Source organism: Sinohyriopsis cumingii, chromosome 17 (assembly GCF_028554795.1).
Source record: "Sinohyriopsis cumingii isolate HCF-2022 chromosome 17, ASM2855479v2, whole genome shotgun sequence".
NCBI classification, from domain to species: domain Eukaryota; kingdom Metazoa; phylum Mollusca; class Bivalvia; order Unionida; family Unionidae; genus Sinohyriopsis; species Sinohyriopsis cumingii.
This window is the reverse complement of record NC_142977.1, coordinates 11,309,469-11,323,992: the sequence shown is the minus strand read 5'-3', so window position 1 is coordinate 11,323,992 and position 14,524 is coordinate 11,309,469. Positions and strand designations below refer to the sequence as shown.

The 14,524-nt window shown below is 35.2% G+C and overlaps 1 protein-coding gene and 1 long non-coding RNA gene across 2 annotated transcripts in view; one reads left to right on the top strand and one right to left on the bottom strand.

Annotated features, from left to right (window-relative positions):
- LOC149777742 (steroid 17-alpha-hydroxylase/17,20 lyase-like) overlaps window positions 1–14,524 on the top strand; it is a 69,728-nt gene that overhangs the window by 25,730 nt on the left and 29,474 nt on the right. The window contains exons 2-4 of the mRNA XM_089938786.1: window positions 3,878–4,080; window positions 4,796–5,002; window positions 9,305–9,443. Coding sequence (XP_089794912.1) covers window positions 3,878–4,080; window positions 4,796–5,002; window positions 9,305–9,443 — 549 coding nt within the window. The remainder of the gene's footprint in view (window positions 1–3,877; window positions 4,081–4,795; window positions 5,003–9,304; window positions 9,444–14,524) is intronic.
- On the bottom strand, window positions 1,448–12,668 carry LOC149777743 (uncharacterized). Its single transcript, XR_016415456.1, has 2 exons — window positions 12,533–12,668; window positions 1,448–3,981 (listed from the first exon to the last, which is right to left on the bottom strand). It is a non-coding gene; the product is annotated as an uncharacterized LOC149777743 (long non-coding RNA).

Sequence of the window (14,524 nt, the reverse complement as noted above, 5' to 3'; positions counted from 1 at the left end):
CATCTAGCCCAACACGGGAGTGGCAGTCCTTTCTGCACTTGCTGCACTTGAAGGTTGCGTCTGGTGTGGGTTGGACTGCTTCTTCTTCCTCTGCGATCGCTTTTCATCAGCTAGCAAGCGTAGCTTTTCCTTGCAGGCTTTGAGATCAGTGATCACAGCATGTCGCCAACTGGACCTGTCTAGAGCAAACTCTTCCCAGGTGTTGCCATCGATGTCAAGGGCTTCCATGTCGCACTTGCGTTTTCTAAAATTGTGACCTTGTGTCCATCAGTGGAAGCCTTCACGCCACCAATGTCGCAGTTTTGAACTTTTCAACTACTATGAGCGGACTGACCATCTTTTGACAGTCTTTCTTGGCCACACACCACCTTTCAAATAACTGCTTTTTTTCTCTTGCAAATTCAAAATGAGTTTATCCAGCTGTTTTCATAGTTCCTAAAGTTTGTTTAAATAAACTTTAGGTATCAACTCATAATCCCCCTTCCCAATACGTTCATTAATCAGATCATAACCAACACTTTGCAGTACTGACTGGGAAGTGTAGATGTCACGATATTTGCTAACGAGTGCATGTTGTAATAAGACAGTCCAATGCTCTCTTGGTCATTTTAAACTTTCAGCAATTTTCTCACAGTGAGGTAAACATTGGTCTACTTCGTTTTCTTTAAAGGAGTTAATAGCATAACATTTTTAGTAACATCAAACCATGAACTCATGTAAAATGTGGATATGCTTTTCACTTGCAGACTAATTTTTTAAAAATGGCAATGAAAATTCCTTTCTTTCCTTTCCTCATTCTCTCTGCAACTTCTCCCTCTTCGTCTTTTTATATTTTGGTTTGCATTAGCCTACTTCAATTTCTCTATTTCTTCCTGCACCTGTATTTAACCTTCCTCTTTTTCTTTCTGCAACTGCATTTTCTTCTCCCTTTTCTATTTATCTATTTGCATGTCTTGAAGGTAATATTGTCTTAGCTCCGCTAGTTCTTGCATTTCAATTTAAATTCCATAACTTTTAAATTAGATAGAGCCTCCCTATTCAAATTAAGAGCAATATTATCCAAAACATTTTTGTTCACCAAATATTTTAACAAAATATTTTTGTTGTTATTTCTTGCTTCATTAAAGAAGCCCTCACCTCAGAAAAGTAATATTTTCTTGCAAGCTGGAGAAATTCTTCCTTTTTTGAGTCTAACCGTTTCCAGGTAGGATTTGAAATAAGGTTTTCAATTTTAGACGTCATTGCAGAAGATTCTTGATTTATTAAATATGAAAGAGTACCTGGGACTTAGACAATACCACAACAAAGCGAAGTTATATTTCTAGAAATTGTTTTCTGAAATATATTAAAAAATTCGTATCCAAAGACAAACGCCAAATTGTATACTACGACTTTATAGTCTCAAAATAAGTAATAGAAAAGAATAGCAAGAAACAACAAGCTCTGTCAAATTCAAGAAAATATATTTCCATAAGATACAAAGTAAAAGTGGAAAAAAAAAACGGTATTGCGAATTAAATTAAATTACATACACATGTACTAATAAATCCATGGCTGAAGGTGTTGATGTGCATGTAGTGTCCCGAATAATTATGATGTGCCCACAGTCACGATAATACAACACAAGAATTAAATCATGTTTTGAAATATCGGCATAATTTCAAGCCTCTATTTCCAAGAATGTTATTTTTGATGAGCACTTTGCATTTGCAGAGAAGATTCAGTTCATCAAATTCTGGCCAAAATTATAATTTAAAAAATGGAATAAGTCCAGTAGGCCAGGTATATTTGTAAGGAAATTCCCATAACCTAGACTCATACCAAAATTAACATGTTCATTTCTAATTGGAATGATCGTAATATTAGTCACATACACATATGGAATATTTAGCAATGACTTAGTCGTTTACAGAACAAAAATATAAATAATACAGGTCAAGTAGAAAATGATTTTTTTTTGGATAAGGTCAAGTCAAACATGCAATGTTACAATACCAGTAGCATATGACGAAAGAAAAACTTTAGAAAACCTAACAAACAATGCAAATTAAATTTACATAACACTTCTTATCCGATAATGTAATAACCTTTTGCGATAACTGCTACTGTTAGTAATGGTGTATTATTAATATTCCAAGAATTGCTATTTATAAAAAGAAGAAATGGTTTCCCGGCCCTTATTAGCGTCTTTACGCTGAATTTTTCTTACTATTAGTGATCGAAAAACAATAGGTACGATCTCCGCCTGATCCGTTTGTCATTTGTTCTCACTTCTCATCTTGCGGCGATAAATGAGAATCCGCTGGTACTGTTATGTTCGCGTAAAAGGTTACGTACCGCTTCTTGTCATTCATTACTATATCCGGACTTATGTTGATCTCAGTGGTGATATCACAGAATGTTTATTGCTACGAGTATAGCTCTTAAATTAATTAACAGAAAGAAGTCAAACCAACAATTCAAGTAAAACCAACGCACAATGTATTTCTCTAAGATACAAAGTACAGCTTTAAGAGACACTTACAGGATTGTGACTTAATTCGCAAATAATCCTAAATGTCCTATCAGACATCCGAAAATTTGTACATTTCCGGGTGAATTCCAGTAGTCTTGAATGTTGTGATGGTTTACAAGGAATCATTCCAGAACGTCTAACAATAATTCCAACGTTAATGAGCATTTAGTAATTCCAATGAATAATTCAAATAAATGAGGTATCTTGAATCACAATAGCAACATTAAAGGATTCAACTGACTGATCTAACTTATAAATTATTTATTTATTTATCAAGTCCCTATTTATGCACCTTTTTTGCGCAATCTTGTTGTGAGCCATTCCAATCGAAAGTTCCAGTCCAACTGTAAATAAGTCTGTTTCTAAAGGATTCTGAACTCACAAAGCTACGACAACATCTTATTTACGATTTACACTCATGGACAGAAATTAACTATGTAGACAAGTTCTTCACGGATGGCCATTATCTTAACGTACCATCTACAATTATAGACTAAAGATAAACAGACACAATAGAGATACATAACACCTCTACCCACGAAAATGAAAGTTTTATACAATAAAAGCTGTATTGTATATATTTGTTAAATACGCATATGACATTATAATAATTCAGATTACATAGAATGATTTAATTTGAATGACACTTTGCGTAATTATACAAAAGCTCGCTCTTTGAACTTACTCCTCTATGTTCACGTTCTCCTTAGTTCTGTATCGAAAAGCCATATAACTGGACTAGAGATGACGCACTTGAGATGTTTACGCGACATACTGTAGTGTGTTGTGGATGGGCATTAACGTTCACGTCTATAAGTTCATATGTTCCATATCTGTATGGACCAATCCATCGCATCAGATCTTTAGATTGTCACTCTTAAGTTTATAGCCCCGCACTTGTCGATTCCAAAATAGATTTGAATGTAAGCAATGTTTACTGTCTGTACCAGCCAGGTGATTTCAGATTCAGTTTTTCGAAAGGGCATCAAACCGTCCAATATTTGATCCATTACTATCGACTAATATGAAGTTCGTTCAGGGTGCTTACCTGGTTTAATGATAAAACAATATTCCTCTCAAAGACGCGTTTAGCCTAATAAATAACAACAGTGGCGCCAGGGTACCTCTTCGGAAGATACCCCTTTGAATGGTGACATACCTAGAACATTGTCCTGAAACGTGAATTGAGTTCTCTTAGAGAGTAACGTGTTTGTGATGGTTCTTAACATGTTAATGCTACGACAATTATCTTCAGATTTAACAGAGATCCACCAAATGACATCATCCACCTCCTCCCCATCGTCTTATTTTTCTTCTTCTTTTCTCTATACTTTAAACCTCATCGTAATTATTGTTTTAAAGGCAAATACGGAGAGACTTGGTTTCGTTTGAGGAAGTTCATGTACAAAGGACTGTCCATGTACGGGGATGGCGTCCATCGGTTCGAAACTCTGGCAGCGCAAGAGCTGGAAAGGATGAACAAGAGTATAATAGATCTAGGTGATCAGGATTTTGACCCAACAGCATTACTCTCCCGCTCAGTGGCCAACGTTATAGTGATTTTGGTAATATATATATATATATATATATATATATATATATATATATATATATATATATATATATATATATATATATATATATATGGATGGATGGATGGATGGATGGATGGATGCATCTTCGTACATTTTTGTTCCTTATCTAACATCCGTTAAGACAGTCAACTGGCCCATAAAGACAATAGTGCATTTTTGTGTTGTAAAAGAAATAAAAAAAACTACATACACAATATCACTGCCATATGCCAGCTATGGTAATTCTGATAAAGCGTCGTATTTTCAACTTAGCCACAAGAAGTGACGAAATATTTAGCAAAAAGATTAAAACCACCATCAGTTTAAGAGCTTAGATCTTGACTAGAGCAATTTCGGAAAAACAACAACCCAGAAATTATTTTGTAACCCGTAGATTATCTTATCACCCATGGATTAACTTTATAACTGCATTGCTGCATAGCAGAAACATTTAAATTGTATTGGGAGACTACGTATATGAATGTTCGTTTTGAAGTTTTGAATATGACTTCAGTTTCTGTACCTCAATAGTTGTTTGACTTCCAAAGCAAGTTCATTTTGAATAAAGGTGTTGTTCTGATAATATTCGATTATTTACCTTGGAAACATAGAATCGAATATTTATTCTGTATTCTAACTTGTTTCTGGGGGGGGGGGGGAGGGTGAGTGGTGGAATATTATCAATATGACTCAAATCCATTCGCAGTTAACTGGCTCAACTGTAGACGAGGCTGATTCAGAGTTGATATGGAAATACAACAACAGCGTCAACGATACCGTGATAGTAACGGCAGAAGTTATGCTAACGATGTTTCCATTCTTACGCTTCATGCCTGTGGAGGTGGGTCGTAGATACAGGCGTACAATGGATGCCAGGAAGGAGCTACTGGAAAAATATTTCGTTTTGCAAAAGGTACTCACATTTTATATTTTGATAGCCTATTATGTTATTTTAGATTGACAACAACCATGAATTTGCAGAAAGGTATAGCTTAAACACTTTTCTTTTTAAATAGTGGGAATTTGAGCTGCAGAAATTGCTAGTAATCTTTGGTTTCACATGAACAATTAGAAATAAATGAGACAATTAAGATTTACCTACTAAAAATATTTTCGTAAGAAAGCAAAATAAGATACTTATATCATCACGAGCAATTGCAGCTTTAGTGTACAACTAACACTTGTACAATGCGCATCTCAAAATAACTATGAGCACTCAGGCTTCTAGCCTAGCTGGTTTAGTTAAGCCAGCAAAATACACTTACTTAAACTTTTGTCAGACATAGCTAGATTATTTTTAGAGTAGTTCAGGCAAATGGCTGACACAAATATGTATTGTTAGCCGCTGATAAAACAATAGTAAAATAGATTACACTTCATCAATTGGTAATATACAAATGCATACAATTTTCGTTGTTTCTGAACCTGTATATTCTTAGAGTTTGTTATCGTTATCTATTCTTTAGCTGTTTATGTTATTCAGCATGTCGCCAATGCTATGAATTGCTCTGTCACTATACAGAGAATGTAAGAAATATAATGAAATATGTGCAATACATTCTTGAAAATTTGAATCGGTCACTAACTATTCAGATGACGTTACTAAAAATACTTGACAAATTAACGCTACATAAATGTATGACCCTAAAAATCTAAGTTTCACATTTAAAAGTCCAAGTATGACTCTAACAGTCATCATATGACTCTAAAATCCACCTTTCACTCTTAAAAGTTAAAACATGACTCTAAAAGTCATCGAGTGACTTTAAAAATCCACGTTTCACTCTTAAAAGTCAAAGTATGACTCTAAAGGTCATCGTATGACTCTAAAAATTTACGTTTGACTTCTAAAAGTCCATGTATAACTCTTAAAAGTCCAAGTTATGACTCTAAAAGTCAAAGTATGACTCAAAAATCCACGTTTTACTCTTAAAAGTTAAAGTATGAATCTAACAACTATCGTTTGACTCTAAAAATCTACGTTTCACTCTTAAAAGTCCATGTATAACTCTAAAAGTCATCGTATGACTCAAAAATCCACGTTTCACTCTTAAAAGTCAAAGTATGACTCTAAAAGTCATCGTATGACTCTAAAAGTTTACGTTTGACTTCTAAAAGTCCATGTATAACTCTTAAAAGTCATCGTATGATTAAAAAGCCAAGTTTCACTCTTAAAGGTCAAAGTATGACTCTCAAAGTCAAAGTATGACTCTAAAGTCCACGTTTCATTCTCAAAAGTCCAAGTATGAATGTAAAAGTCCAAGTATGACTAAAAAATCTACGTTTTACTCATAAAAGTCAAAGTATGACTCTAAAAGCCATCGTTTGACTCAAAAAATTTACGTTTCACTCTTAAAAGTCCATGTATAACTCGTAAAAGTCAAAGCATGACTCTAAAAGTCAAAGTATAAATAAAAATCCACGTTTCACTCTTAAAAGTCCATGTATGACTCTTAAAAGTCAAAGTATGACTCTAAAAGTCATCGAATGATTTTAAAAATCCAAGTTTCACACTTAAAAGTCCACGTAAAGCTCATAAAAGCCAAAGTATGACTCTAAAAGTCATCGAATGATTTTAAAAATCCACGTTTCACTCTTAAAAGTCAAGGTATGACTCTAAAAGTCCATGTATAACTCTTAAAAGTCCAAGTTATGACTCAAAAGTCAAAGCATGACTCAAAAATCCACGTTTTACTCTTAAAAGTTAAAGTATGAATCTAACAGCTATCGTTTGACTCTAAAAATCTACGTTTCACTCTTAAAAGTCCATGTATAACTCTAAAAGTCATCGTATGACTCTAAAATCCACCTTTCACTCTTAAAAGTTAAAGTATGACTCTAAAAGTCATCGAGTGACTTTAAAAATCCACGTTTCACTCTTAAAAGTCAAAGTATGACTCTAAAAGTCATCGTATGACTCTAAAAACTTACGTTTGACTCTTAAAAGTCCATGTATAACTCTTAAAAGTCCAAGTATGACTCTAAAAGTCAAAGTTTGACTCTAAAAATCCACGTTCCACTCTCAAAAGTCCATGTATAACTCTTAAAAGTCCAAGTATGACTCTAAAAGTCATCGTATGATTAGAAAGCCACGTTTCACTCTTAAAGGTCAAAGTATGACTCTCAAAGTCAAAGTATGACTCTAAAAATTTACGTTTGACTTTTAAAATCCATGTATAACTCTTAAAAGTCCAAGTATGACTCTAAAAGTCAAAGTTTGACTCTAAAAATCCACGTTCCACTCTCAAAAGTCCATGTATAACTCTTAAAAGTCCAAGTATGACTCTAAAAGTCATCGTATGATTAGAAAGCCACGTTTCACTCTTAAAGGTCAAAGTATGACTCTAAAGTCCACGTTTCACTCTTAAAAGTCCAAGTATGACTCTAAAAGACCAAGTATGACTCAAAAATCTAAGTTTTACTGATAAAAGTCAAAATATGACTCTAAAAGCCATCGTTTGACTCTAAAAATCGACGTTTCACTCTTAAAGGTCTATGTGTAACTCGTAAAAGTCAAAGTATGACTCTAAAAGTCAAAGTATAACTAAAAATCCACGTTTCACTCTAAAAAATCCATGTATGACTCTTAACTTTACCCAAATAAATGATCAACGTTGACTTTTATTATTTCTTATAATCAGTGGCAACAAATAAAGTCCTTATATAGGTGTCAATATGAGGATATTTCGTTGCCTGGCTTAAATGAAATTAAAACTGCCATTCACAAATGCAGTAAAAGCTGTGGAGATATTCTGAAAGGCTGTTATTCAGCAGTGGATATATTTTGAAAGGCTGTTATTCAGCAGTGGAAATAATTTGAAAGGCTGCTATTCAACAGTGGAGATATTTTGAAATGCTGCTATTCAGCAGTGGATATATTTTGAAAGGCTGCTATTCAGCAGTGGAGATATTTTGAAAGGCTGCTATGCAGCAGTGGAGATATTTTGAATTTTGAAAGGATGCTATTCAGCAGTGGAGATATTTTGAAAGGCTGCTATTCAGCAGTGGAGATATTTTGAATTTTGAAATGCTGCTATTCAGCAGTGGAAATATTTTGAAAGGCTGCTATTCAGCAGTGGATATATTTTGAATTTTGAAAGGATGCTATTCAGCAGTGGAGATATTTTGAAAGGCTGCTATTCAGCAGTTTAGTGAACTATTTAGACATCAGAACAGTTTCTACTTACGACGTTGATGCTCTATTTCTAGATATGTTCAGTCTGTATTGAAGTGATTGGATTCTTATATTTGACATAAAATAATTCTGGAGGTTCCGTTTTTGTCCACCACGTTCTGCCGTTGACACCCAAATACTACACACCTTCTACGTACACATTGCTTATAAAAAAATACCCTACTAAAGTATTTAATAAAGTAGTTTACATCCAGTATCGAGGAACAATTCGTTCTTTAACCATATCTACCACTGAACATTGCTGCATTCAGTAATTTTAGAACCCTGAAGAAGGAAATATTAGTTTAAAACTCCTATTTACATGTTATCTATACAGAACGCAGTTCACTGCACGGTGACGTTCAGCGTATTTTATAGGAGCGTTATGTAAACAAAATACTGTACTGACAAAACTACAGTCTTCTAATGGTTGAGAATCACGCCATGCTCACAAATGACACATACATCTTTATTTCTAATATTGCAGTCTATAACATCATATAATATATTTCACACTTTATGATTCAAATGAATGAAAGGAGACGATATTATTTTCCTACAATCAAAGTACGAAAGCTAAAATTTATCACGTCTCCTTACTTACATCACAAAAAACGCTAACAAATAAAGAAAGAGAATAAACTGCACTTCCAGATAAAACGTAGAGAAAATTAATACAATGAGGGTTTATACGAAAATATCATCGTTGATTCCGTATGTATACGACGCAGAATTCATGCGGGTAAATGTATATTTTAGATTAAGTCTGTATTACTTAATATCGACAAAACCACAGTTATACTATCCATTATACTATCCAACACTGTTCCTGTGTGGAGCATGTAACAAAAATTACATGACGTAAATTTAACCGTAACATACTGCGCGATGTGTTTCATTTGAAGCCATGCCCAGTAAATTAAATACAAGTACTGACTATTCTCCTTCATTACAATTTTTGCACATTAAACTGCACACGTTTATAAATATACATGTTCGTGTCAAAAGATAATATAATGTGCACAATAAATTATGTAACAGGAAACGTATCAACCTGGTCATGAACGTGGACTGGTCGATGCTCTTTTCAAGCTCCAAGCGCAGGAAATCCGCGATGGAGAAACGCAATGGCTGACAGATTCTCAGATCAAGGCTTTCATCCAGGATATAATATTTGCTGGTATTTTTCATAACTTTGTCCATTAACGTTTTTGCTTTAAAGTTCAAGAGAGGGAGGTAAGAAACACAGGACGAATAGTCCGAAGGGGTGGATATACATAATCCAAGTGTTGAGAAGTAAACACTGTTAAAAATAAAGATTAGACCACGTCTAGAGATTAAGGGAGCCATAACGCTTACGATACAGAACCCGACCCACCTCACATGATTTTCAGAATAGAAGATTCCGTTTAAAAAAGGAAAATTTCACAATAAATAGCTACAAGTTCTGGTAATGCAGAAACATCTCCCCATTCCTAACCGCTCCAGTGGCCTAGTGGTTAGAGCGTCCGCCTCGGATGCGGGAGGTCGTGGGTTCGATCCCCGGCCGAGTCATACCAAAGACTTACAAAAATGGTACTAACAGCTGCCTCGCTTGGCGCTCAGCATTAAGAGGTTAGTATTAGGACTGGTCGGCCTGGTGTCAGGATAATATGACTGGGTGGGACATCATACTACATGTCTGCGGCATGAGTGCTAGACATCACTATAAATCGCCCCATTGCAGTCATCGTAGCGATATGACCGACAAATTATTAAAGCTGCGTTAAAAATCCAAATCACATCACAACACATCATTCTCCCCATCCATTTCCGTTGCAAACACTGGAACCTGATCCCGATTAGCATAGTAATTAATAATCCACAGACAACTCAGTTCTAACATGTGTTCCTGAGCGCATTCAAAATTCAGACAAATGATGCCCCATCTAGAAGCTAAGTTTATGTAAGTTCTTTTCAAGCCACAACCTAACCACTTTCTCACATACAAATGTATATCATTTCAACAAAAGGCGAGACGATTTTCAGGCATATCATGTGTCACGATGTATAATATTCTAATCCCCGTCTTATCTATTTAAGACAAAAGGTTCATCATTTACAACATTAGTATACAGCTTACGTTGAACTGGTACAAATGCAATACTATCAGGTTTATAATATAACACAAGAATGAGGACTTCCAAATTAAGTAGTTTCTCAGTTCGACCAAGACTCTACCTTAATACTAATGCGGTGCAGTCGGTGTCTCGCTCGACTATAACATTTTACCTGTTAGTGTTAGCCTCAGTTGTCGGTACGCTCGCCTCGGGAAAATAACCTGCGATAGCCGAATGCAATAGGCTTCATGCAATCAGAGCGTGCGCCAGCGTAGCATTCTTGTCCATCCTAACAATTTTAGCCGTTTCCTTATTATCATTTGACAACACATTCTCCGCTGTATTTATATGTTACTGCATTTGTATGGGAAAATATGAACGAGTTTTTCGGATGATATACTGCACGACCTTGGGAGTGCATTGTATCCATCCGACAAAACGAGTTCATATTTAGCCATACAAATGCAGTAACCTTTTTATTTTATGCTCATTTTCTTATTGTACATAAGGCTTACATATATACACAAAAGTACCCTACAAGAAACAAAGTAACTGAATACATGCCGTATTCCAAACTAAATACACAAGCGCAGATTTATCATTACACGAAAACAACATTATTAATGCGCACATAACTCCGCCCAGGTAAATTTGAACTTAGTCGCGCGCTAGACATAAATTCGAAGGAAAATGGCGTTTAGTTCTACTTTTTAAATTTGAACTCTGGAGTCATAATGTGAATGAATGCGCATTGCAACAACTTTTACATTTAATCTGGAATTAATGAACTTTGGTACTTTTGTCGATTCTACGAAATTTCGTGATTATGGACTGGATTTATCTGGGCCAATCCTGCATGAAGTACATAGGATTTCAACAGCGTGTTGACATCTGCAAGAGTGCTTCTGTTCTGTCATTGAGTGTTTGAAATCATAACGTGTGAAAAATAGGAAGTCTTTCAATTGCAATTACCAAAAAGAAGCTATGGAATATAATGTTTATTTCATTTTGAGTGCAGTAAGGAGGATGTAATTGCACTTGGAATATAGTCGAAATTACAGTACAATTTCGAAATATGTAATCAAGCTTGAGAACCCATGGCATTGCACACGTAATTCGGATTTGCAGAACTAAGAAAGTACATTTTGAGGAAATTCAGGATGTAAAATTGTAAGTATAATTTTTGCCATTCTTATTACCAGCTAAAGAAGACAGTTTATGCCTTGTCACTTGCATGTTATTTGTAAGGACCCTGTCTGGCGTCTATAGCTAGCCTAAATCCGAAACATTGTATAAAAAAGTTAACGCATCATGTGACAAAGCAGCTGGTATGTGGCAGTCCACGAAACATCTACTTTAGTTCATTTAGTTGGTTTACTTCACCCACATACAAATAAAAGAAATGAAAAGTGCTCGCGTCTGCATCCATGGTTTGTTTACAATAGAAAGTAGTTCCTTTATTCCCGTGAGTTTAATATGAATTGAACGAGAGTTCAGTATCGTAAAATACTTCACGATTCTGACAATGTAAAGTTAACGGAGAACAAATTGAGCATATAATAAAGTTTATTCCACCATTTGTCTAATATAGCAGCTACTGCCTTGACAAATACCCCTATAGAACCCGGCGTGTCGGGCGATATATTGCTTCTTACAAGTTTAACATTTCTTATTACTAAAGCCATCTCCCTTTCCCTGAAATTGGCCTATTACATTTGCTGTCAAAGGAGACCTATGTTTTCCTACGACTCTGAATTTTGAACTGATAAACTGTTTATTGACTTTCGAAACATTTTTTTGGGTGTCCGCTCAATCCTTGTCCAGTAATTTCTTGTCCAATAAATCCGTGTCCGATAAATCTGCAGCTGTGACCATATGCTCATTAAAGAACAAGACTGATTATTCGCCGATCGTCGTCAACAACTGATATCTTAAAAATATATGTCAACCTATCCAACGGTTTATCGGTCTTTTCTCATTCTAACATTCAATAATTTTTTAAAATTTCCTTACATATGAATGAGTAAATGTGTTCCATTTTTCCCATTACTGTAGTTAAGATACTTTTTCAACTCTTAATAAGTCGATTCTAACCGGTTTAAAGACTCTTCCTGTATCACACACAGCGCGTAACTTGTTGGAATACAAGAATATGCACCGAACGGCTTACCTTTGAATAACTCACTAAGAATATGCGGTCAAATGATTCGTCTTCCTCTTCTGCAGAATGCGGTCCCACGCACATCTGCACAGGTAACTATCTATGATTTATATATCTTCATCAAACTGGAATAGCTTAGAGCCATTTAGTGTTCACAGAGCCCCTTAGTGTTCACAGAGCCCATTAGTGTTCACAGAGCCACTTAGTGTTCACATAGCCACTTAGTGTTTACAGAGCCCCCTAATGTTCACAGAGCCTCTTAGTGTTCACAGAGCCCCTTAGTGTTCACAGAGCATCTTAGTGTCATACAGCCCCTTAGTGTTCACAGGGTCAGGGATATGTTTTACTGATTGAGCTACCTCTAACAACAATAAAGCCTGTTGAGATTTTGTATCCGATTTCATGTCCTCCATATATACTCTTTCCCTTTCTTCATCTAGCCCTGGCAGTTTCTGCCGTCCTATATTTTCCCTTTAAGCTTCCTTTTCCCACTATATTGTTTCTTTCTCTGCCAGCTTTTGAAATTTTTATTGTATTCATTAAATTCATTACTGTTATTTCGTGCTTGTCTCCCTCGTCATGTTAATTCTTTTGACACAAGTCTTATTCTAATCTTAATACAACGTCATATGTAGTGTTTACAGACTGCTAATCCCACTTTCCTTGTCAGGACCATTACCTTGACGCGAATTGTCAAATTCAACACCCTTATATAATCATACAAACTCTCACAATAATCCAAATCTCGCGTGACAAAGTTGTCTGAAGGATAATATAATGCCAGAATCCAATTCCGCTCATAGCTTAATCGGCACAATGACATATCGAATAAAACATTTGAATGCATGACAACAAAGAAACATAATTATTTACCAAAAAAAATAAAATAAAAGTTATAAGTACAAACCTACACTATAACGAGCAATTTCTGACACTTTTCTGCTCAACTTTTTTCACATACCGCTCCTACATCCGTCCGCTCTTGCGACATAACGTTGGATATTCAACAATAGTGACTAATCTTTAACTACAGACAAGCGCTATAACATCATTGTGTTCAAATAACAAGTATGAAATTATCATGTACACATATTTTATGAAATTGTTCCGTTCATGTACACATATTTTATGAAATTATTCTTTTCTCAAACAAGAAAGACATTGTTCATTTGCGGCAAAGCGAATTAAATTTTTCGCGTCAGATAATGGGAACAACAGTTCCGTTCCCAAAACAGGCATGACATTGTTTCGTTCAAAAATTAGGAACAACAGTAAGATAGTTCCATTCATAATACAAGAATGAAATTGTTGATATCACACAACAAAAATGAAGTCATGACCCATGGCCTAAGCGACATCAGCAGAAATAATTGCACTCAGTCGTGAAATAACCTGTTATCGAATTGTTCTGCAAACACCATTGTACAAGTTATGCACGATTACATAAGACGCAGTTTACATATTGCAAACAGTCTAACACTGAGAATGAATATGTGGGTTCACATAATAAATAGATTCACACTTAAATCCATCAACAACGAAACTAAATTTAACAAGATTACACGCATTTGGAACTACTGATATCAAATGATTTGTGTAACATTCATAACTCATATTAAGTTGTCAATTATATTATAATACGACTGGAGCATAACAACCGACACATTTAATTCTGAAAGCCATGTGCTGTCACAATTGCTTGACAGTGGAAATCCGAAATAAAATCCAATTCTGGCAACAAATCAGAAAACTCCATCAAAAGCAAACGATAAAAAGAAAGAGGAAAATAATCGGATTTTACATTTCTATAAAACTAGAATATGTCGCGAAAGAAACAATAACGCTGTGTGCCTATGTTCAAACAGTCGAGCCTTATATTCACGTGCATAGCGCCATCCACAGAAAACTAAACATCCAGCGAGGTAAGTGAGATCATGATGGCGACACCTTTCACGGACTATGGTGATAGTTCGATAGAAAACCAGAGCGGGCGAAATGTAT